General features: G+C 40.1%; 1 protein-coding gene across 1 annotated transcript in view; it reads left to right on the top strand.

The window, feature by feature from the left end:
• LOC117478877 (WD repeat-containing protein 7) overlaps nucleotides 1-7,986 on the top strand; it is a 100,067-nt gene extending 92,081 nt beyond the window's left edge. The window contains 2 exon segments of the mRNA XM_034125808.1: nucleotides 2,865-2,969; nucleotides 4,766-7,986. Coding sequence (XP_033981699.1) covers nucleotides 2,865-2,969; nucleotides 4,766-4,969 — 309 coding nt within the window. The 3' untranslated portion in view covers nucleotides 4,970-7,986.
• Nucleotides 7,987-22,500: the final 14,514 nt, after the last annotated feature.

Genomic DNA, 22,500 nt, shown 5'->3' with positions numbered 1-22,500 from the left:
GCAGCACAGGCAGTATGAGACAAATAGAGGCAAGAGCTTTTTGAACATTAAAGCATGGAGACATGTCACTGTAGAGACACTAATACAAGGGGTCCTATATATTAAGCCAGTTTGTAGGTTAAAAAGCCAATTTCCTGCTCAGGTGCCAGCACATTAACAAAATAAACGGCAATAATGGTGCGTTCACACTGGACTTAAAGCAAATTGATGAAATTGTTTACTTCTGACACTCAAACTAGACAATCCCAGAGAGGAGGCGGGGCTTATCTTCATGTGCATACTTAGATACAATCATTGTTTCATCCATTTACGCCTCTTGGTTTTTGTGTGACAACACATTTCTTGCTTGAGTTGAAACAAGTCAATTCCAGCAATACACACATTTTACATCACGCTCCAAACTATCATTGACTTCATACATCATTGTGCCACACAAAGAAATGACTTTGTTGGGTGTGAATGAACCATAAGTGAGAATTGAGTCTCAGACATCCGTTTACTTAAGGAATGTAAGTCCTCTGTTCATTGGCTCTTTAACCAACCAGTTCCTAAAGAATGTTGAGGTGATATTTAATACTCATTGGCTTGAAAAATGTTTGGTTTGAACGAACGAATGTTTGAACTCAAATTGTGTCTATTCTATTAGCCCTTTGATATTTCTGCCTCTAACAACCATACTGATGGGAAATGTGATTTGGGGTGTCTCGCCAAAGGACAAATAATGGATGTGAAAGTCTCGATAGAGGTGGAGGATGAAAAGCAAAGGAAGAGGGTATCATAAGGAGGGTGAGAGATGGAGGGAAGACACAGGGGTAGACATGGGATGAAGTCAAATCAAAATAATTCAGCTTTTCTTCTCAGCCAACTGCTGGAATGTAATAGGATTTCCCTAAAAGGAGCAGGGAGAGAACGAATTAAAAAGATGAGATTTTCATTTCATTGCTTTATTATTTTTTTCCTCTGCTTTAATCGCCTCAGATGGGTTATTATTTCATGGTCTCGAAGCCCCGAGGCGACGCATCTTAATCTCATCTGGAGGTGATAGTTGGTAATCCAGGCCGAGGCGGGGCGGGCTTCTCTTGGAGGACGTTTATTGCGTTACACACCCTGCATCTGGAGGGACAGTTTATTGCGTTACACACGGCGCAGCGTCGCTTTATTTCGTCCCCTGAGTTCTGGAGGCGACTGGCAGCATCTGTTGGACCAGAAGCTGTCCTTCATCTGAGGGAATTATCTCCACCAACGTTTACTGTGAAGGAAGATCTGGGCGGAGTGGCGGCAAAACAAGTTTCTCTGAGATGAAATTTCAACAAGGACCAAAATGTGTTCTTCATCTCGTCTTCACCACAAATATATGGGCTTCATACTGTAGTTTGGATTCAGCTCTAAGATGGAAACATGTGGTTTAAAGTCCGTTCACGCCACCATGGGTGAGAAGAGACAATGTGGAGTTGACGATCTATGAGGGGTTTTTCATGAAACACTGATACTGTAAAGTGGCTGTTTTTCATCTGTAGGAAAGGGTTCTATAAACCTCCAACACTTGGTTCACCTAAATGAAACTGATGAACCTGACATGCTATACATAGAGCCGGTCCATTAAGAGCCCCTAGCAAGGCATGAAGACCCTTGGAATATTATACATTCAGAGACAGGACATTATTTTTCCCAGAAGAGAAACAGGAAGTGATCGGTTTGCATACACAATTTTTTAACACAGGAAAAGTTCAGGTTTCTTTGACTGCAAGATGGAAAAGTCACATGCCTCTAGTTTCATGGTGTGTGTATTAGCAATATACGTATGTACTGTATACATAATTAAAGTTCTTGGTGTTGTATTCCTATTGATTCAGTGGCGAACGTCAGGGCCTTCAAGGTATTCAGAGAACACTCAGATTAAAACAAACAAAAAAATCGATTTAATTATATAAATAAAATGTATATAAAATGAATAAATGAGAATAGTATCTGTGTTGTTGATCTGTAATATTACAGTGTTACGTTGATTTTGTTTCTACTTCCGGGACCATGCACTACGCATTTCAGTGGTTTTGTGTTAGAAAAGAAAGCAACCAATCAGATCTTGTTCTGGGCTCTCTGGGTAGAATATCCTTCAACCAAGGTATTCTACATCCTTGATAGAATGCCCTGGCCCTCAAACTGAATGAGAGCGTACGTTTAGATTGACAGTATTTGATCAACCAATCATATTGATTTGTAGCCAATGGGCGTTGTTCTTTCAGAGTTTCCCTCGGTTCCAGGGTATTGCTAGAAGGCCCGCTAGTTCACTGGCTTGAGGACAGAGATCGTAGATAAATGCCACGAAGCAATTCATGCCGTTTTATAGTTTTTAACGTTGTGTGAAATGGCAAGTGCAACAGGTGAAGATGAGTTGTTGCGGGAGTACCCTTTTCAAGACGACAATTCAGTGAAAAGACGGACATTATAACGGCGGGGCGGCGAAGGGGGTGTGTGTGTGTGTGTGTCTAAGGTCCAGTTGTGATAGACACGGTTCGCCACTGCTATTGAGTTACTTCCTTTCTTTTCCCAGGGATTGTTTCTTTGAGTATTTCCAATGGAATCGGTTTTTATTCATTATTATTTTATTCTTTTCTTCAAATGGTTCACATGTTTAAGTCCCATCAGTCTCCGCAAGCAGAACCGTCTTCTTTATCTTGACTGCATTTGAACCACATTTCTAACACAAACCCAGTCATTTGAAAGTAAAAGCCTCACAAACTGATTCACTGAGGAAGAGTTCAGAGGAACCTGTGCAAGCTAAACTTTCTTTCAGACACGTGGAGTTCCTGTAAAAAGTGAATTTGGTGTAACGAGTGTGTTTTTAACTTCTTTCTCTCCTCCAGAACATCCACGGTCACAAAGGTCCCATCACATCAGTGTCGTTCGCCCCCGATGGCCGTTACCTAGCAACGTACTCCAACGCTGACAGCCACATCTCCTTCTGGCAGGTAAATCACACACACACACACACACACACACACACACACACACACACACACACACACACACACACACACACACACACACACACACACACACACACACACACACACACCCTACCTGTTTTTGTTTTAAAATGGAATATTCTGTGTTTAGATATCGTTGCTGACTCTCTGTTTAACAAAAACATGGTTTATAGAGATTTTTTTTCGATGTGTTTGACCACAAAGAAATCTGTTGATTGGTTGGAGCTAAACAAAAGTGGTGCAGCTGTGTAGTTCTTCCAGTCACACCAATATAAAGACATTTACTGAGACTCAATCTGACGGGTTTAGATGCTTCATCTGAGTAGAGCTGAGGATTAATTCAAAATTCAAACATTTGTATCTCATTTGATATTTCAGACAGCGGTAGGAAGGACTATAAAGCTCAGTTTTTGTTGCAAAAATAACATTTGCCATTATTTAAAGTGACAAAAAAAAAGTATGGACAAGCTCTGCACTATTAGTCATTTTTCTGTATTGATTAAAATAACTTTGGTCGACTTTTATCTGTAGTTTTTCATGTGCAATGCATACAACAAATCTATTTAAGAAAAAAAAAATAAAAGTTCCAGTGCTAAAAAGAAACATGTACAACTTCTAAATAAACAACATAAAATCATCAGACCAATCACACGTAAATGATAAACACACACACAGGAACACACACTCAGAGGAACACACACTCCTTATCATCTTCCCAGAACTGTTATTTGAATGAGAGGTCTTTACGACCTCTGACACGACTGTCTGCAGACACAGACACACACTAATGGCATTACTGTAAGCATAAACCACTGCAGCGCGCCGGCAAGACGGCTGCTGTGGTAATGAGCTGGCAGACGCTGTGAGTGTGTGTGTGTGTGGGTGTGTGTGTGTGTGTGTGTGAGTGTGAGTGAGTGTGTGTGTGTGTGGTGTGAGGGGCGGTGTCGTCTCAGGAAGCGATAGAGTTTCTACTCGCTGTGATTTTCCTACACATACACACAGAGTCTCTCACAGGACATCATGGGTTAAAATCAAAGCTTCCTCAGAGGGTAAAGCAGGTCCATCGCTAACAGGAAGTGGGGATGAGGGTCTGATAGACACAATGTTCGAAAAACTAAACCATAACTAGGTCAAAACTTTGAGATGCAGTGAGGTTCCTGCTCTAGTTCCTCTGATCCATCTGTTATTATTTGTTGTTGCCAAAGAACCTACTTTAAAGTGGCTTTATCATCTTCTCACTGTGAGCAATGGGTGCTTTAAAGACAGTTGGAACCATATTTATGAGCTGTAAGGTTGCCATTTCCAAAAGTATAGTTTCCTAACTCTAAATTTCCATTTCTTAGTTTTAATTTCATTGATCTCCTCAATGTCCACCAACAAAGAGTCTCTGGGATTATCTCACTTAGAAATCACATCTCCACCAAAATGAGAATACTTTGCGTTTGCAGCTCAACTAAATTCATCCAAAACTGATCCAGAATCTGAAAGTGATCTGATTTAAACTGCAACATTTTTGACCATCTTTAGATTACTGTTGGCATTGTCCATTTTAAACCCATTTATATGACAAAAGATGTGTTAAACATTTGCTGATTCAAGCCTAGTGGGACATTTGTTATTCTACCTTGTACAGGCTAAATGTTACTGGTGTTAGGGTTCATTCAATTGAAAAAAAACACTAAGAAGAAGGCGTTTTGTGAACACGTGCCCAAACTTTTTAACCATAATAAATATGAATGTTTAGTGTCTATGAATCAGCTGGTTGTGTCTCTCCTCAGATGAACACCAGTCTGCTGGGCAGCATTGGGATGTTGAACTCGGCCCCTCAGCTCCGCTGCATTAAGACCTACCAGGTTCCTCCTGTGCAGCCGGCGTCTCCGGGGTCTCAGAACCACCTGAAGCTGGCCCGCCTCATCTGGACCTCCAACCGCAACGTCATCCTGATGGCGCACGACGGCAAGGAGCACCGCTTCATGGTCTGAAGTCTCAGAACCACATCTGGATCTCCAGCTGAGTCTGAAACGTGTCACTCGGCAGCCACTAGTTTTAGCTTCAGATATGTCACCTTAGAGATCTAACAAAGGAAAGGTGAGCCTGACAGTAAAGAGTTTTTATTGAGATTCAGAAGTGTCTCGTATAAAGATCAGAAGGTCATAATTGGCGGGAAAGGTAAAAAGCCAGCTCAGGTTGGACTAAATTATTTTTTTGTTTTTATCTCCTGTAGTGAACATTGTGAAACTTGCTTTGTAATTTATTTAAAAGCCGTTATATAAGGCATGTTTATACTGTGATATGTATTTTTAGTTGTTTACACCTTCCTGTCATTCCTATTTATTGGCCGAACGTCACAGATCTATGTGGGTTCAGACCCTTGCTGTTTACTCGATGTTAGCCAATGACTCAGCGTTATTTGGCTTCCCTGCTACCTTTTTAATTCAGTACTCAAAATGATTCAATCTTAATTTTCTCTTCTTTATATTAAAGTTTGTTTGGGAGTCTGAAACAACTTACGTTGGATTTCTTAAGTTGTCATTGCTGGAATTAAAAAATGTATTTTAAAATATTTCAAAGAAGTTCTCCACCGCTCTCTTTAATGCTTTGCTAATCGCCGACCTCTGTAAGGCAAGAACACACTCTGCACATTTCAGCCTGTGTGTGTGTGTGTGTGTGTGTGTGTGTGTGTGTGTGTGTGTGTGTTCGGTGTTTGCTTTTACTTTTGTGACACCTCCGATGCTTTTTCCATCCTCTCTGAGCTTCATGCAGACATGTGTGTATGTGTTTACACCCCAGAGTATTTTCACAAGCACACATTCTCACTTCAGACGGCTCGTCCTAAAAGCACCATCACAGTTAACCTTAAGATGGTGGAGGCGGAGGCATTACTCACTGCAGATATAAACTTTTTTTTTTAAAAACATAACGTTAATTTGGTCACATTTGGAGGGCAAAATTGAATGATTTCAGACTCCTCCCGACTCCGTTTACATCGTGAATTTCCACATATTTGTTGTGATGGTTTGCGTTGATAAACACGGTCAGAAACAAACTTATCCTACACTTTCTACAGCGACGTCACGGCACATATTTTCATTGTAGCGCTCGGATAAAAAAGCTGTTTGCAACGCTTTATCTGGAAGGTGGCGTCAAGTGACAGCATGCGCTGTGCTCGTAGAAATCAATTGAAAAAGGCGCTATACGGACACTATGTACGTTATTATGTCTACATGTTGGTTCCAGTTCCCAAGTGAACCTTTTCTTGTCGTCTCTTTTCCCCAAATGTTTGTTAGTCATGCCCTCTGTCTCCCACCATGTAAAAACTATAATGGTTCATATGTTTGAAGCCTTGTTTTACCCACCATGGCTCGTGTGTTTCTTTGCAGATGCATGACAACGCTCTTATTTACTGTAAATGTGAAGACTGATCCTTTTTAAACCTTCCTATTTTTTTTCAATCTGCTCTCAGTGTGTACTTGTACAGTCTGTGTATATTATCACAGCTGCTGCTGGTCTCTTGTACAGCGTAGATCCTGCTTGGTGTATCTGTCGTGGCTAACGTGACGTCTGCCTGGCACTGACTAGTTCTTCAAATCCGTAAATCTATTTTAAAATGTCACAGTATTATATTTACATCTTTAGTTGTCTGATGAAGATCTTGGCTATGATTTTATGGAGCAAGAAAGCTGCTTTGTTTACTAAAATGTTGCTTATATTCCTTTTTAAAAACAGCAAGGCATGACATAGCTTGATATCCAGAGCTAGCTCTATCTATGGCTTCTTATGAGGGATGCTAACAGCCTTATTGCATCTTGCTTCAGTGATGTGGAGATGATCCGTCACGTGTGTCAGTACACCGTGAAGTCACTGTTCGGTATCAATTATTTGAACTCTGCTTTGGAGACACTTTTTTTTGGACTGTTTTAGTGCTAAGAGTTTTATTCAGAAAGAGATATATATATATAATATATAGAGAGAGAGAGAGAGATATATATAAACAGATATTCTGTCAGAATCTGTCTCTTGGTAGCGGTTGACATGTTTAAATAACAATAATTTTACACTAAATCCAAGTCTCCTTCTCCTCCTCCTCTCCTCGTCTCCATCCTCCCTCGTCTCCTTCCTTCCTCGTCTCCGTCCTCCATCTCCTGTCAGTTTCATTAGTGCTGTCAGAAAGCTTCTAACACCGTTACCACCTGAAACCCGAGCGTGTCAAAGCTTTTCACAAGTCTCTCTTTAAAAAAAAACATCCGGCAGACAGGTTTACACACACACACACACACACAAACACACACACCACACACACACACACACACACCACACTCCAGACAGCTTTGAGATCTTAATCTTTGGTTTTCTCCACCACTTAACAGTTTGAGAAAATATGTTTTTGTCCGCCTCTCTGGGGATGAAAGGTGAGAAAAATAGAGAAGGCAGGGAGGAAGAGTGGAGGAGTAAGTAACAAGTGAGGAACATCAGGTCATCCACCCAGAAAAAGGGTCTTCTTTGGTGAAGGTAGTGAACTGAAAGGTGTAGAAGGACCTTTCGGTTTCTCTTCAAAAGCTGCAACATGGATACAAATAACATATGGCGCCCTTACGTTTCCAAACCCTCTAAATACATTTGTTTAGTCTTCACTGCGACAAATGACGCTTTCATCTGACTTTAATATAGACATTATAAATATGACAGCAGTTTTACACTATTAAGCTCTATTTTCTTTCTCAATGTCTGTTTTGGATTGATTTGCAAAAAAGAAAAGTGTCTGCTTCCTTACTTTCCAAATTCACATTTTAATTTCATACTTCATGGAAATGGCGATTAATCTCATGAATTATTATCATTTATTGTTTACACGATGAGCTCAATGTAGATATTTAAGAGTGTGGTGTGCAATGTAGTACATGTTTATGGCTTCCCTTGATGTAGGTTGAATCTACATAGTAACGTGTTGTGTAAAAATGTGTTGCTGTTGACTTTGTGTCCAATAAAGATGAAAATGAGACTGGGTGTCCAAAATGTGTTCTCCTGTTTTCTGCTCTATTTTCATTTCTTTCAACTTAAGTTGGTAAACCTACTGATGAAGGGTTGTTAAGATAGAAATGTCATACTCTATGAAGTAAACACACCAGCAGTAAGAGCTTCCATCAATGCACCTTTCCCACATTCAGGTATACAGTATGTTCAGTAAAATGCATGGTGTCCCTTCCCTATGTGTTATATATATATATATAGGTTTCACGACACCCTTGCCAGCGTAAAAAGTATGGCAAATAAAACGATGTGACTTTGCTCCATGTTGGACAGCGATCCTCCAGACTGTTGTTCTGCACCAGCACGGTGTGCTACTACGGCTACTATTAACGTAGCTATTATGTAAGGTGCTGGTATATATATATAAAAACTGTGCTTTCCCCCCCAAAAGTTGTAAATGAAACAAGTGAAGTACATGTGATAAAGCCGTGGAGGGCGGGAGTTTATAAACCAAAGAGTAACCTCCCTTACGGAACGCTCTAATAAGTAAAGCGAATAGAGTGGCGAAGTCCCGCCCATCTACTTCCGACCCATGGGACCTTATTTCGGAAAAATTATGTATTGAAGTCAATGGGGAGAGAAAGATTATCTTTCGATCCCGTTTGAATTGTGCCATGAATTACACATATGATGTTTGTCAATCTTAAAAAATAATTTCCATGTCAAAAAAGACACAGTTTGTCGTAAAACTGTTGAAATATAAGACTATGAAAAATACGCAACTAGAAAGACTACAAATCCCAGAATCCCGGTCCCGCATGCTGGCTCTTAGGAACCGACTAACTCCCCTTGTGTGTATGTACAGCTCTCAACATGCCCAGACTTGGAGTGATTTTCACCTCTTTTAATTTTCCGCCTCATTCTGAAAGAAAGAAGTGAAATGTGCCAACGTGACGGCCGTCTTGGTGTGTGGTGCGAGACGGGAGATGTAGTTCATTGAGCGTTTCACACAAAAAAAAGTGTTACTTCACAGTTTTACGACACATTTTAATTTTTTTGACTTGCAAAATTATCTTTTAAATTGACTAACATATGTGTAATTCGTGGCACAATTCAAACGGGATCAAAAGATAATCTTTCTCTCTCCATTGACTTCAATGCATAACTTTTCCGAGCCGGAAGGGGAGGGACTTCGCCTCTCTATGCACCCGCAAAGACACCTGGCCCCCTATTGGTTGAGGGATTTTGACAGGGATGTTGCACAAAAAAATCCAAGCACACAGCAGAAATCTGAGAGCAGACATTTGACGCACAGAAACAGCATGAGTGCGGGAGAAGGTTTTAAGCTGGAACACGGGAAATCTGTGCAAGCAGCAATATATCTGTTTGTACAGTTTGAGCAGAAGCAGAGCAAATCTAAGCGCAAGCAGGCACAATTTGAGTGCGATGACAGGGTTTGAGGGAAAGAAAAACATAATCTGAACGTGAAATCAATAAATGATGCTCTCAAATTTAAAGACCGCGCTCTTGAATAAAGATAGGGAATAACCCATAGTTTTAGTGCATGTAAATGGTCCGCAAAGGCTAAAATCCCAAAGTTCACTTCAGAGGTAGTTTCTCGCCCACACACTAAGGGGCGGGACTTCTCTAAGCGGTTGACCAATCACAACAGAGCTGGCCAGCTAACCAATCAGAGCAGACTGGGCTCTGGTTTCAGACAGAGGGTGAAAAGAGGCAGTATGAGAAAAATAAAGTGCTTTTTGAACATTAAAGCATGGAGACATGTCACAGTAGAGACACTAAACACTAATATGAACCTGAAACTGAGCAGAATATTCCCTGATTAAACCTTTCTTTAATCATTGGCAGTTATAGGATTCTTTACTCTGTTTCTGTTTGATCAATTAAGGCTAGTTGTACTCTCTCTGATCGTGAGTTCAGAGCAGTTTTAATGAGTCTCTGATCACAGGGCAGCGGATCAATGTCCTTTAATCTCAGAAACTGTCAGTGTTGAAGATGTTCTGTTTTTCAATCTGTCGAATATTTTAACCAAACCTTCGGCTCATTCAATTTAATTTAAGATCACCGCTGAGATCTGTTCATAATTTATAGGTGGATAATGATTCAAGTTGTAGTATTACATGTGAACTGATCAGTAATTCACTTTTAACCCATATATTAAATATGAATAGTACATTCAGAAAATCTCAAACTTTACTTTTGAGTTGTTTCTTAGTTCCGTTCTGTGTTTGTTTGCTGCTGTGTATTGGTTCATTTTAGCTTAAAGATATTCAAATCTGTTATTAACATTGAGTAATTAAGGGATCGTTTGTGGTCATTGTTTAAAGAAACTATATGTTGACAAAAATAGGATGTGAACAGTCAAGATTCTTCTAGGGCCAAGATTTGTACTTGTATTCTGGGGGGCAATTTAATAAAAAGGCACGTGTGTACTGTGGAGTGTTAAAGGTCCCATGTCATGCTTTTCTGGTTATTACCCGTCCCCTTGTGTTATGTAGCTTTTTCTGCATGTAAACGGTCTGCAGAGTCACAAACCCTCAAAGTACACCCTGTAGCGAGTAAAACTCTAACACAGAAAATACCTGTCTATGCTGCCCCAGAACGCCTCGTTGGAGATTTCTCTTTTTCCATTGTTTACTTCTTGGGTATAGTGACGTATTTCGGGTATAGTGACGTTACGTCCGCGGAGCCGTTACGTCCTCGGAGCCGTTACGTTTGGACCAATCCGCGGACTTCCTCACACACACACTCGGCGGGACGTTGTGAGGCTCGCTGCTGCGAGGAGCGGGACACTGTGAGCTGGCTCACTGGTGTGGGGTCGGCGAGACAGCGAGACACCGTGGAACTCAGCCTGGGCACACACACAAACTCCCAGCCAGGCTGCGGGGGTGTGTGTGGTGTTTCGGGCTGGGTTTCGCTGTGTCTCGCTGTCTCGCAGACGGCCACTGGGCTCACAGGGAGGGGGGGGGGCAGGAGCTCCAACAAGCCGTTTAGGACAGAGAGTGAATACACATACTATACAGAGATGCTGTATGAGAAACCAATGTGAGTTTGGAAAATTGCACAATATACATGTATTCTAGTAGACCTCAACAATGGAAAAACCTGGGTAAAACCTTGTAATGTGATTAATTCGCTTTGATGTATCCGTGTTAAGATTTCCAGGTTAATCGTGGGCGTTAATGTCGACAGCCATGGTAGAAATCTGTGGACCGGCCCTTCTTTTTTTAACCCTCTCTCCCTTGTGTCTCTCCAGCCTCCATCTTCTTCCTCTCTCATCTCACACCATTGATCAAACCTCCAGGTGTCTTTGACCTTTGACCTCTCGACTGCTCTGTCCAGAAACACTGACCGTTTATCACACATCCCCTCTGTTCTGTCTCTCTCTCTCTCTCTCTCTCTCTCTCTCTCTCTCTCTCTCTCTCTCTCTCTCTCTCTCTCTCTCTCTCTCTCAGGATCTCTTTAATCAGCGCTCGGTATGAACACCATCAGGTATTATTGATGCTATTGATCGGCAGCTGTAATCCTCGGGCGCAGCTCAATGTTTTTCTTGTCTCGTCTCCTCACCTTTACATTCCTTCACACAGAACCGGGAGGAAACTCGCAGAAGTTTGAGATGTTTCAAAACTAACTTTCACTTTTGATGCATCAGACAGACATGTGTGTGAGAGGTGGACGAGGAATCCTAATCAAAACCAGCAGGAGATACACGAGAATAAAGGAGGCAAAGTAGAACTTTATATGATAAAGAAACTTCTGTTAAGTGTTATTTTAATAATTACAATCTATTTAGCAGCCTATATAACTATGTCAAGTTATCATTTCCGCCGTGTCAGATCAGATTTGTTAATGATTTGATAACTGTAGTGTGTGAAAAACTGACAACACACAAACAACAGAAATGAAAGATATAATCAGAGGTGGAAGAAATACTCAGATATTGTACTTGAGTAAAAGTTCTAGTTACTTTACTAGATATCATGTACTGTATTCAAGTGTATTACAGTAAGGAGTTACAGACACTTTATAGCAGTGTTGCATAACTTAAAAAAATGTTTCAGGTTAATAGTAGTCTTGATTTCATAGTTAGTTTTAGACCGCATTACTTCTTGGGTATGTTTAGGAGGAAGAGATCATGATTTGTGTTAGTATGTTAATAGAAAATGTAGATTACATATATATAATTAGGTTAATAATGTCAACATATATAATAAAAATGTTACTCTCACGGTAAGAATTGAACAAAATCATGTACTTCAATTCAATATAATACCAGAAGAAAGTAAAGTAAGACAGAAGAAACACAAGTACTTCATATAAAGATACAGTATACACCATACATCTGATATACATATCATAATCAGAACCTTGTTTGTTTTTTTATCCCAGGGGGAATTTAGGTTTCATACTATTTGCTATAACCCCTTTAGGAAAATCTGTTGACTTTTGGTTTCCCATTGGACACAAACTTCGATCTCTTGGGTGTTATTTTGACCCATCTACTGTATACATCCATCCATCTCCTGACCTCCTCCCTTTGCTCGCATCACAAATACCACCACCATCAGAGGTCAGGGTGAATGCAGAGTTTGGTTAAAATTAATTCTGTCCTGTGCACAGAATTAATCTGTGTAAATTGAGTTCTCGTTTGGTTAACGTTAACACATTTTCCAAACACATGTCGCCATAATCGGACAATTTCAAACACGTAATATTGTCAAAGTGACGAGTATCAGTGTTTGAGTTTATCATGGTTTGTTGGGAGGGAAATGTACTAGTAACATGAGGCTGAAGGATTAACTAAACTGTCAAATATTCACCAATTAGCTTCAAGTCTATTCATAAATACGAATACGAATCATTCACAAGGCCAAATACCTTGATCACACTAACGAATTATTCCTGCAGTCAAAATTGTTAAAATGTACAAATTCCAAACGGCACAAATCATGTTTAAGGCAAATAATAACATTTTACCAGGAAACATCCAAAAAGTATTCACTCAACGAGTGGGGGGATATAGTTCAAGGAGACAATTTCAATTCGAAATTCATAGGGTCCGTACAACCAGAAGAACTTTTTGTATCTCAGCCTGTGGAGTGAGACTATGGAACAGTGTGAACGTGGAGCTCAAGCCATGTCCAGACATTAACCAGTTCAAGAGGAAATACAGAGAAATTATTTTCTCGAGGTACAGGGATGGGGAAGGGTTTAACTGTGTATATTCTATATGTGTGAGTATGTAGGTGTGTATATGTATATGTGCATATATGTATATATGTGTATGTGTGTATGTATATATGTCAATCAACAGGTAAAGCAGATAATAATAATAATAACAATAATAATAATAATAATGATAATTATTGCAGATTATAGATTATAAATAAATCATTTAGGGACAAGGGGGTGAGATTAAAAAGTTATACTTCTTCTCACTCCTTTTCGAACACTAGATGTGGCACTGTTTATGTTGCTAATGCTGTGTTGTTGTAAATGTCATTTTTAGTTTTGATTCTCTTACATGACTATGCACTGCAACATTTGTTTTGTTTTGTAATTATTTATTTTACTTGTTCGAAATAAAATGTATCAATCAATCAATCAATCAATCAATCAATCAATAATGAATGTATATTTTCATTTACTCTGAATTGTTTTCTTTATTCTATTGTACTTTCACCGTCTGACGCTAGTTTCTTTGTGTTGTCCACACAGCTCCTTGAGCAGTCATCGTGGAATAAAGAGAAGTCTCTGAAGCAGCAGGAGGTTCTCTTTGGTCTCAGATTATCTCATTGATCCACTGAGCCAGTCGGTCTTTACTTCTCTTTCTTTCTCTCAGTCTTATTTCTTTCTACGCCACCTTCCTGCCTTTCTAACACAAATGAAAACACAACAAAAAAACTGCATATTCATCTTAGAAATCGTTTTTTATTTTCCCATGACTTTTTTTCCCATCAGAATTTGTTTTCCCATCAGAACAGCCGCTAGCTCATTTTGGAATTGAACTGATATCTGTTTCAGTTCCTCTGGATGTAAAAGTTTCTCTGGGATCGGAAAGCCACGTTGTGTATGTATCCGTTATTGATGTTCTCAAAGTTCCTGCGATTCTGCTGGAAGTGTTTTTTTTTTTCACAAGATAAAAAGATTATCAAAGATCTGCTGCTGTTTATAATCGATACGATCTCACAGCTGGATAGGAGCGAGTTTTAGGGGAAATATTCTTCATTTTACAGCGACTTAACTGTTTGATTCGACCCAGATACAAAATAAAACACCATCCTCCTGGTTTGAGCACAGCGTTGTCCAAAAGCCTTTACAAAAAGTTGACATATTTTAGCAAAACTATTACGAGACTAGTGTTTCAATTGAATAACCACAAATATCTTGGTACACTTTTAACATTTTTGTTGAAGATCTTTAGAAAATGTATTTTAAGGTTTCAGTAATTCACATTATCATGAGGTGTGTTGTTGTTTTATAGTTTTCAGCATGCGATGATCTGAAAACAAACCTCCAATACTACAGTGCGTGCTTTTGATGACATCAAGATATACTTTATTGATCCCAAATCGGAGGGTGATGGCCCTCTCTTGCTTTCTATGTACATTTTTTACATTATGGATTTGGCAGCATACTGTATAAGCACTAACATATTCTTCTTAAATAGTAAAGTAAATTACTTCTTCAAGTCTAATGAAACAGAAATGCAAACAAAGATCGGTGCAAAACTGTCTCCTAAACATGTGTCTTTTGGCGCTTTCACACCAAGTACTTTGCCGTACTTAGTTCATGAGAACTTAGTTAATCAGAACTCTTTAGTTCTGATGAACTAAGTACAGATCGCGTTCACACCGGAATAAGTTCCTGGGGGACGATTAGGCAAATGAAGCCGCTGACGTCACTTCTTGTTCTTCTGCTTTGGGTTTACTGGCAGGCCGCAAACAACTTCACGGCGTATACTGCCACCCGAATTCCCCGGCCGGAAGTCCCCGGAGATGGGGACTGGCTTCAGTAGAAGCTGCTGGGACTCCCAGCAGCTTCTACTGAAGCCTTCAGAGTAAATCGTCAGAACGCCGACACCTCCTCATCTCCACCGCTCCCATGTTTTCTTTTGTGTTGCCATAAGTTAGTCTCTCTCCGTTGTGCGCTGGGCTAATGCTAATGCTAATAATGCTAATGCAACCAAATAAAAGGGCGGCTTCACAAAACTTTTTGGGAGTTTTACGGGGCGTGGTTTGCATTCCGCCCAGCCAATCAGACATAGGAACCTTTTCTCCCACGAAAGTACCTGCTCTAGCAGGGACTGAAAAGGGGGTGAAAAGGTTCTCATGAACTAAGTTCTAGTTCCGGATTTTTTTGGTGTGAACGCACATTTTCTGAACTATATCGGAACTATACTGGGAAAAGTACTCTGGTGTGAAAGCGCCTTATACTACTTTAAAAGAGACCTATTGCTTTCTGGATTTTTTGGTTGGTATTTGGAAGTTTTGCATTCGTCAAAGATGGTTAACTATGTTGAAGTAATTTTCCAGGGAGCTGATTTTCATCCGTATAAAGTTTGTTTTCGACTAAAGGCCTTGTTAGCTCGTTTACTGAGGAGGATGGGGTAGATGTATCAAACAAACCCTGGAGACTGCTGTTGGTGTCTAATTATATGACCTATTTTAATGGACTTAACTTAAACGTTTTCTGCAAGTAGGGCGTAACTCATGCAACAACAATGGTGACAGGTTGGCGAGCCCTTGACCCTCTTCTACGCTGATTATTGATTGATTGACATCTGACACAGGCAATGGTGAAGACCCTCCCTTTCTTTTTATGCTGCCATTGGGTAAAAGCCAAGTTTTAGAACGACATCTTTAAATGAGGACAGGTTATTCAGCACCTTGTCATCCTTCGTCACCGTTACAATAATTACTTGGTTAAAGTTTTGGATCAAGGTCAAAGCCGTGTTACTGTATGACATTTCCTTAGCCCTTGCTGTTCTTATGAATACAGCAGCTGAAGGCTAAGACTTCTCTACTTGCAGATCTTTATTCCTACAAACAGTTTGTAGTCGCTTCTGACAGCAGCAGCACGTTAAGACATCGGAGCCTTCAACATGCTAAGTTCCTTTTAATCCTGAGAAAGTATCCGCGCATACTTAAACGTGGGACAAAGTACTCCGATGTCGACGTTTAAAGAAAATACGAAGGAAAGTCGATGTTAAGTGCCGAGTGGAACGGAGATCAAAAACAGGACAATATGTGTGTTTAGCTCCGACAAGCTGAGAGTTGTTCTTAAAGTTAGTGAGGAAGGGAGCAGGGAGAGATGGAGGATGGAGGAGGGGGGCTTGGTTTCGATTAGTTAAGAGCAGGGGGGCTGTGATTCTGCTCAGCTGGAGAGAGAAAGTATCGACGTGGAGTCAGAGAACCTCGCTCTCCTCCCCTCGGTCCCTCAGGTAGGCATTAAAACCGGCCGAGCGAGCGAGGGATGGAAGGATGTACAGATGGAGGGGTAGAAACCCTCCAGAGCCAGAGCTTTGATTCACCGGGGCTTCTCACATCAACCGCGGGAGTCCAGGGGCCCGCAGAACGAGGAGGGGGCCCCAGCTTTTAAACCACAACGCTGTCAAAAATTAATCGCCGCCGCTTTACTTTTCAATTATGAATTCAGCGTCGAGCCGAGCTGCAGCTTAGAGCCGGCTTAAGGTGACTAACGGATGTTAAGACGCGGGGTTCTGTGAAAGGAGAAGGAATAATACGATGTGTGTTTGGTGATTTAACGAGGGGGGAGATTAGACACAAACAGAACCACTAGATGATATGAAAACAGTCAGAGGGGCGATGAGCATTGCACATGATTTAAAGAGGACATATTGTGCTCAATTTCCAGTTCATATTTGTGAGAGAGTACAACTAGTCTTAATTGGTCAAACAGAAACAGAGTAAAGAATCCTATAACTGCCAATGATTAAAGAAAGTACATTTAATTTATTTAGATTTAATTAGATTTAATTAGTATTTAGTGTCTCTACTGTGACATGTCTCCATGCTTTAATGTTCAAAAAGCTCTTTATTTTTCTCATACTGCCTGTGCTGCAGCACCTCTTTTCACCCTCTGTCTGAAACCAGAGCCCAGTCTGCTCTGATTGGTTAGCTGGCCGGCTCTGTTGTGATTGGTCAACTGCTTAGAGCTGTATCATTAGCAAAATAGTTTTAGCAGTAGAGTTAGTAATGCTAATGTTGTTTGATTAACAAGTCATTTTTTAGGGCCATAGTTGTTTGTGGAACTATTCCTTAGTGGATCATGTTATCTCTCATGAATAACCAGCTGTTATTAAGAATTTCGTTATTTAGAATTGGCCATTGTTTGTTTTTTACTCATGTCTGTTTCCCCTAGTCATCACGAGTGCCACAGAAGTTGTAATTCCACTGTTTAGAAACTATGAAGATTTGCTCCTAAGCGTTGCGCTCTCCCCGCAACCCAGTCTCACGGCATTTCGTGTAATAGTCACGAAATAAATGTAATCTATTGATTCGTGTTCACCAACACGATTTTCCCCTTTTTTCGTGTCACACAGAATGATTTTAAAAGCAATGTATTTCTATTGGTCGTATGTTTCGTGCCTGCACACGTCTTTTTGTCCGGTCGGTCTTGGAAGACCGGAAGCTGTGGGGTTCATAAAAACATGTTCTTACTCAACATCAAGCCACGATTATTGTTTTTATTTTAAATCGTATAATGTCTGACTTTTTTTGCCGTCCGCGAGGAAAATAAATGGGGCTCAGAGCCTCAGAATACTGAAATCTGTATTTTTTTAAATATTTTTTTCCTTTTAATTTGTTATTATTTACATTGCTTTTAAAATCGTTCTGTGTGACACGAAAAAAATGGGGAAGTCGTGTTGGTGAACACGAATCAATAGATTCATTTCGTGACTATAACACGAAATGCCGTGAGACTGGGTTGCTCCCCGGGTGCATAAGGGTAAAAGACAACGGCCATTTGACCATGTGTCCTCTGACCCTCTGGGGTTGTGACCTCTGACCCCTGCTCTGCTCATCACAATATCGCCACATCCATCTGTGTGTGTGTGGTGTGAGGGAGGGAAGGAGGAGTTCCTAGGAACATCCATCTGTCCCACATGGATGTTTCTCTAAAAAGCTCCACCATCAGCACCAACCAGAGGATACTTGCCCTATTGGACACTTTGTATGAATGAGCTTGTCATCACTCAACCTGACAGCCAAAAAACAAGGACTCACCGGCAACATTGAGTATCTAACCGGGAGATTTGCTCCAACAAATAAGATAAAAACAACATTCTCTAATACAGTTAGCATTTAGCATTAATAATATAATATAATAAATTGTATTTATATAGCGCTTCTCATCTGCCAAGACAAATCTCGAAGCGCTTCACAGCAAAGGACACTGATACAATTTGAGAGATTAAACAAATAATAATAATACAAATTAAAAATTAAAACAAAATTCAATAAAAATGTCAAATTAAATATAAAATTAAATTAAAATAAATAAATAAAATAAAAGTTGGAGATAGCAATAAAAATGGCAGTACTCCAGGTGTACCATGTTCAAAGTTTATTGGAAGGCCTGCCGAAAGAAGAGGGTGTTAAGGCCGGTTTTGAAGACCTCGGTGGAAGGGGCAGATCTCAGCTGATCTGGGAGGGAGTTCCAGAGGCGCGGGGCGAATGAGCAGAAGGCTCGGTCTCCCATTGTTCGAGACTTTAATGACTTCTTAAACGTGTATTTGGGACAGATGCCTGAAATAAGGTCTGTGGTTAACACAAGCTGTAGAGGTGTTCATGTTATGGAATGTCTGAAGCTTATATCTGTAATGAAAAATGGCGGTTGTTTACAAGTGACTAAACGTAACGCTGAAGATTAGCCGCCTTTAGCTTAGCGGCGCTGTAGCGTAGCCATGTGACCGTGATCCGGTTTGTTTATAGCCCTTAGCTTTTTAATTGTATTGGTGATTGCATATACTGAACAAATCATGTAATATCATAAACGTGTGTTTGCCACAGACCTTATTTATGTGCAGTATTCTGAAATCCAATTGTAAAAAATCCTATTAGCTTCTTTATTAGCGAAGGTAACATCCGGGTCAGCCTTCAAAATACGTTATAGCTGCTCCACTCTTTAGGAATACTCAGGACTATTAGAATTGGGAGCTGATCAGTCTTTATTATATGAAACCTAGAGGAGAAGTAAGCCAATGTAGAAGCTGATTTAAGTTTAAGCAGTAATGTAAACTTTAGTTGAAAAGGGACATTAAAAGCAACAGTATCCTTTAATCTAAGTGTACTCAGTGGACATCTCTGTGATTTGAATTCAGATTCCAGATGAAATCTTAGATCTTTATCCCTACAAACAGTTTTAAGTAGTCCACTTATCCACATGTGTCTTTCCTCTGAGCCTCCTGACAGCAGCAGCACATTCAAACCTCAAAGCCTTCAACCTGCTAAATTCCCTTTAATCCTGCGAAAGAATCCTCGCATACTTAAACGTGGGACAAAGTACCCCTAGTGTTGGCGTTTAAAGACAATACGAAGGAAAGTCGATGTTAAGTGCCGAGTGGAAAGGAGATCAAAAACAGGACAATATGTGTGTTTAGCTCCGACAAGCTGAGAGTCGGTTGTTGGAGAACGTGAGGAAGAGGAGGGGGAGAAAGAGGAGAGAGGAGGGGGTTAGGTTTCAGTCAGTTAAGAGAAAAGTGATTCTTCTCAGCTCTGCAGCGGACTTGTATTACCAAACCGCTAATCACCCTTCTTCCCTTGTGTCCAGAGGTGGAAGAAGTACTCAGATCTGGTACTTGAGTAAAAGTAGTGTAGGAATACTCTGTTGCAACTAAAAGTCCTGCATTCAAAATGTTACTCAAGTAAAATTACAAAGGTATTAGCTTCAAAATATATTTAAAGTACCAAAAGTAAAAGTAGTCATTGTGCAGATTGGTCCATTTCAGAATAAATATATGAGTGTTTTATAATGATTGATCATTAAAGTGTTCTCAAAGCTGGTAAAGGTGCAGCTAGTTTGAATGACTTTGTATACTGCAGGGTAGCTTGGGAGAAATACCAAAGACGTTGCCTTTTGTCGCTTTTGACCATATATTACGAGTAGAAAAGCTAGCAAGGCTACCAAACAATAACCATCACTCAGTCCCGTCTTGCAGATGACTGTAGTGTCCCTTCATTTCTGATGGGTGGATTAGAAATGTTTATATGTGGAGCTTATTATACGTTGAGTTGAAGTAGGTTGGGCATCTGTATGTGAGTGCCACATTGTTTTAAAGGGAAGTTGATATTGAATTGGCGTTACAGTTTTTAGATTGTTAAAAAATCTCATCACAGCTTCCTTGATCTTGACCTGCTACTGAAAGTCGGATATGTTTTAAAGCTATTTCGGTGATATACTGCTGTTTTGATAACTTTACTGATTCTGTCTTTTCCTCTTACCAAGGAACTGTAAAATAATCTCTGTATGCAAAATGTTATATATATTATGTTATCATTAGTTTCAGAATTTCCTGTCTCATATATCAGTTTTATTCTCATTTGCAGAATGAGATCAATCAGACTTGTGTTTGATGTCTTGAACAAGAATCTGTTCAACTCTTAACCGCTGTAATTTGTACACCAGAGGGCAAAACCATTGATCACAAACCAAGAGCTGCTTGATGATAAATATTTTATTTCGACATGTGTCAATAAACGACTCCACAATGTACAACTGGTTGTGAGCTCATCCTGATGATGTCAGTGAGGATATTGATGGATTGTTTATGAGCAGCTGATGGGAGATGAATTGTTTTAGCGGCGTAGATCCGCTGTGTGTGTCCGAGCTGCTGCTCCTAATCACACCTCAGATGATTGACAGCTGGCTGCCTGGGATCCATATGTGGGAAAGTAAATGAGCATTGAAACCTTGTAACTCCAGTAACTCAGTCTTGTTTGAAGTTAGTTTGAATCCTTGTCAATCCCTGTCTCCTTGAAATTATGTTAATATTAAATAGTTGGTTTTGCCAAGTTTGTTTTAAGGGAAATGTCCTTAGGGACCCTTAAGAAAAATACAATTATTGTTTTTATTTATTCGTTTGATATTGTGTCTAACCAAGTCTCACACAAGGCAAGATTTTGTTTTAAAAATCTTGCCTTGCATTAACATTTTGGAAATCAGTCCACAGCGTAACAATATTTTAGATACCACTATGCTACGCTTACTGACATTTCTGCAAAAGTCTCATGACACAATTACTACAGAAAGCCAACTCAAGAGAAATGTAAAAAAACAATTAATATTTTCAGTAGGGTCCTTTCCATAAGCAAGCACTTTTTAGCCAGTTCTGTCTCAACTCAGGTCATTTTACACTGAGTATACTGCTGTGTCGCTACACTGTGAAAGCTTGTGTTGAATTTCGACCAAATGTCTCAAATCACACACGGCTATTTGTGCCCTCACCGGAATTACAATGGTAGCTAGCCTAGCTATCAACGTTATTTTTATCGGTAGCAAATCACTACAGATTACACAAAATAATCTATCGGTTGCTTCTTTCCAACACCAGTATAGTATAATGGCAACCAGAAAGGTATAACTTTGTATAGCATAGAGCTTTGTTCACTGGAGTAACCACTATCAACGCTAGATCCACGTTTCGTAGCTAAGATGGCTATCGTTGAGTGTGACAGTCTTCCACAATAATCTTTTGACTGTTTTTGAGTCCACTACCCGGCAAATGGCAGTTATGAAAGTGTGATGATGAAATGGCAATGTCTATCACAGCAAACATTTGTTTTTTAATAATTGCAAATCTTGAGGATTGTAACCCTAACTACTACCCTATAACCCTAGAAAGAGGGTTTCACCTGGAAACATGTTCGGCACGGACACTTTATGGATTATTCGAACTGAAAAAAAGCTCTTTTGGTGATGAGACACATCATGGTTCTGGTTAACAATATGGCTCTGAAATTGATAAAAAACCATTATGTGTCCCCTGATTCTATGGAAGAAAGATTGATGTTCAATCTGCTAAATGGCAAATGTCAATTCTGCGATGGCACCACGTCTGTGATTTCATAGCTTCAAACAACAAAACTTTGAAACAAACAATAAGAAAAATAACAAATACTCTCCTGCAGCAGCCACATCGTGGAGAAGCGAGGTTGTCATCTGACGGCTGTAAATCGCCTCCGGTCCAGATTCCTCAGGTCTATTACAGCCGGACGGGAGAGCAGGAGACCACGGCGGAGAGCGGGATGTGACCGGCTCGAGCATCGACTGGTTAGGGCGTGAGATTGGTTGGAGCGCACGGATCAATACGCTCAGAACCTGGATAGAAAGCTGGACAGAAAGCTGGATAGAAAGGCTGGATAGAAAGCTGGATAGAAAGCTGGAGAGAAAGCTGGATAGAAAGCTGGATAGAAAGCTGGATAGCAAGCTGGACAGAAAGCTGGACAGAAAGCTGGATAGAAAGCTGGACAGAAGCTGGATAGAAAGCTGGATAGAAAGC

This window comes from Trematomus bernacchii, unplaced genomic scaffold, assembly GCF_902827165.1.
Source record: "Trematomus bernacchii unplaced genomic scaffold, fTreBer1.1, whole genome shotgun sequence".
NCBI lineage: Eukaryota > Metazoa > Chordata > Actinopteri > Perciformes > Nototheniidae > Trematomus > Trematomus bernacchii.
Note: the sequence above shows the minus strand (reverse complement) of the source record. Positions and strands in the feature narration are given on the sequence as shown.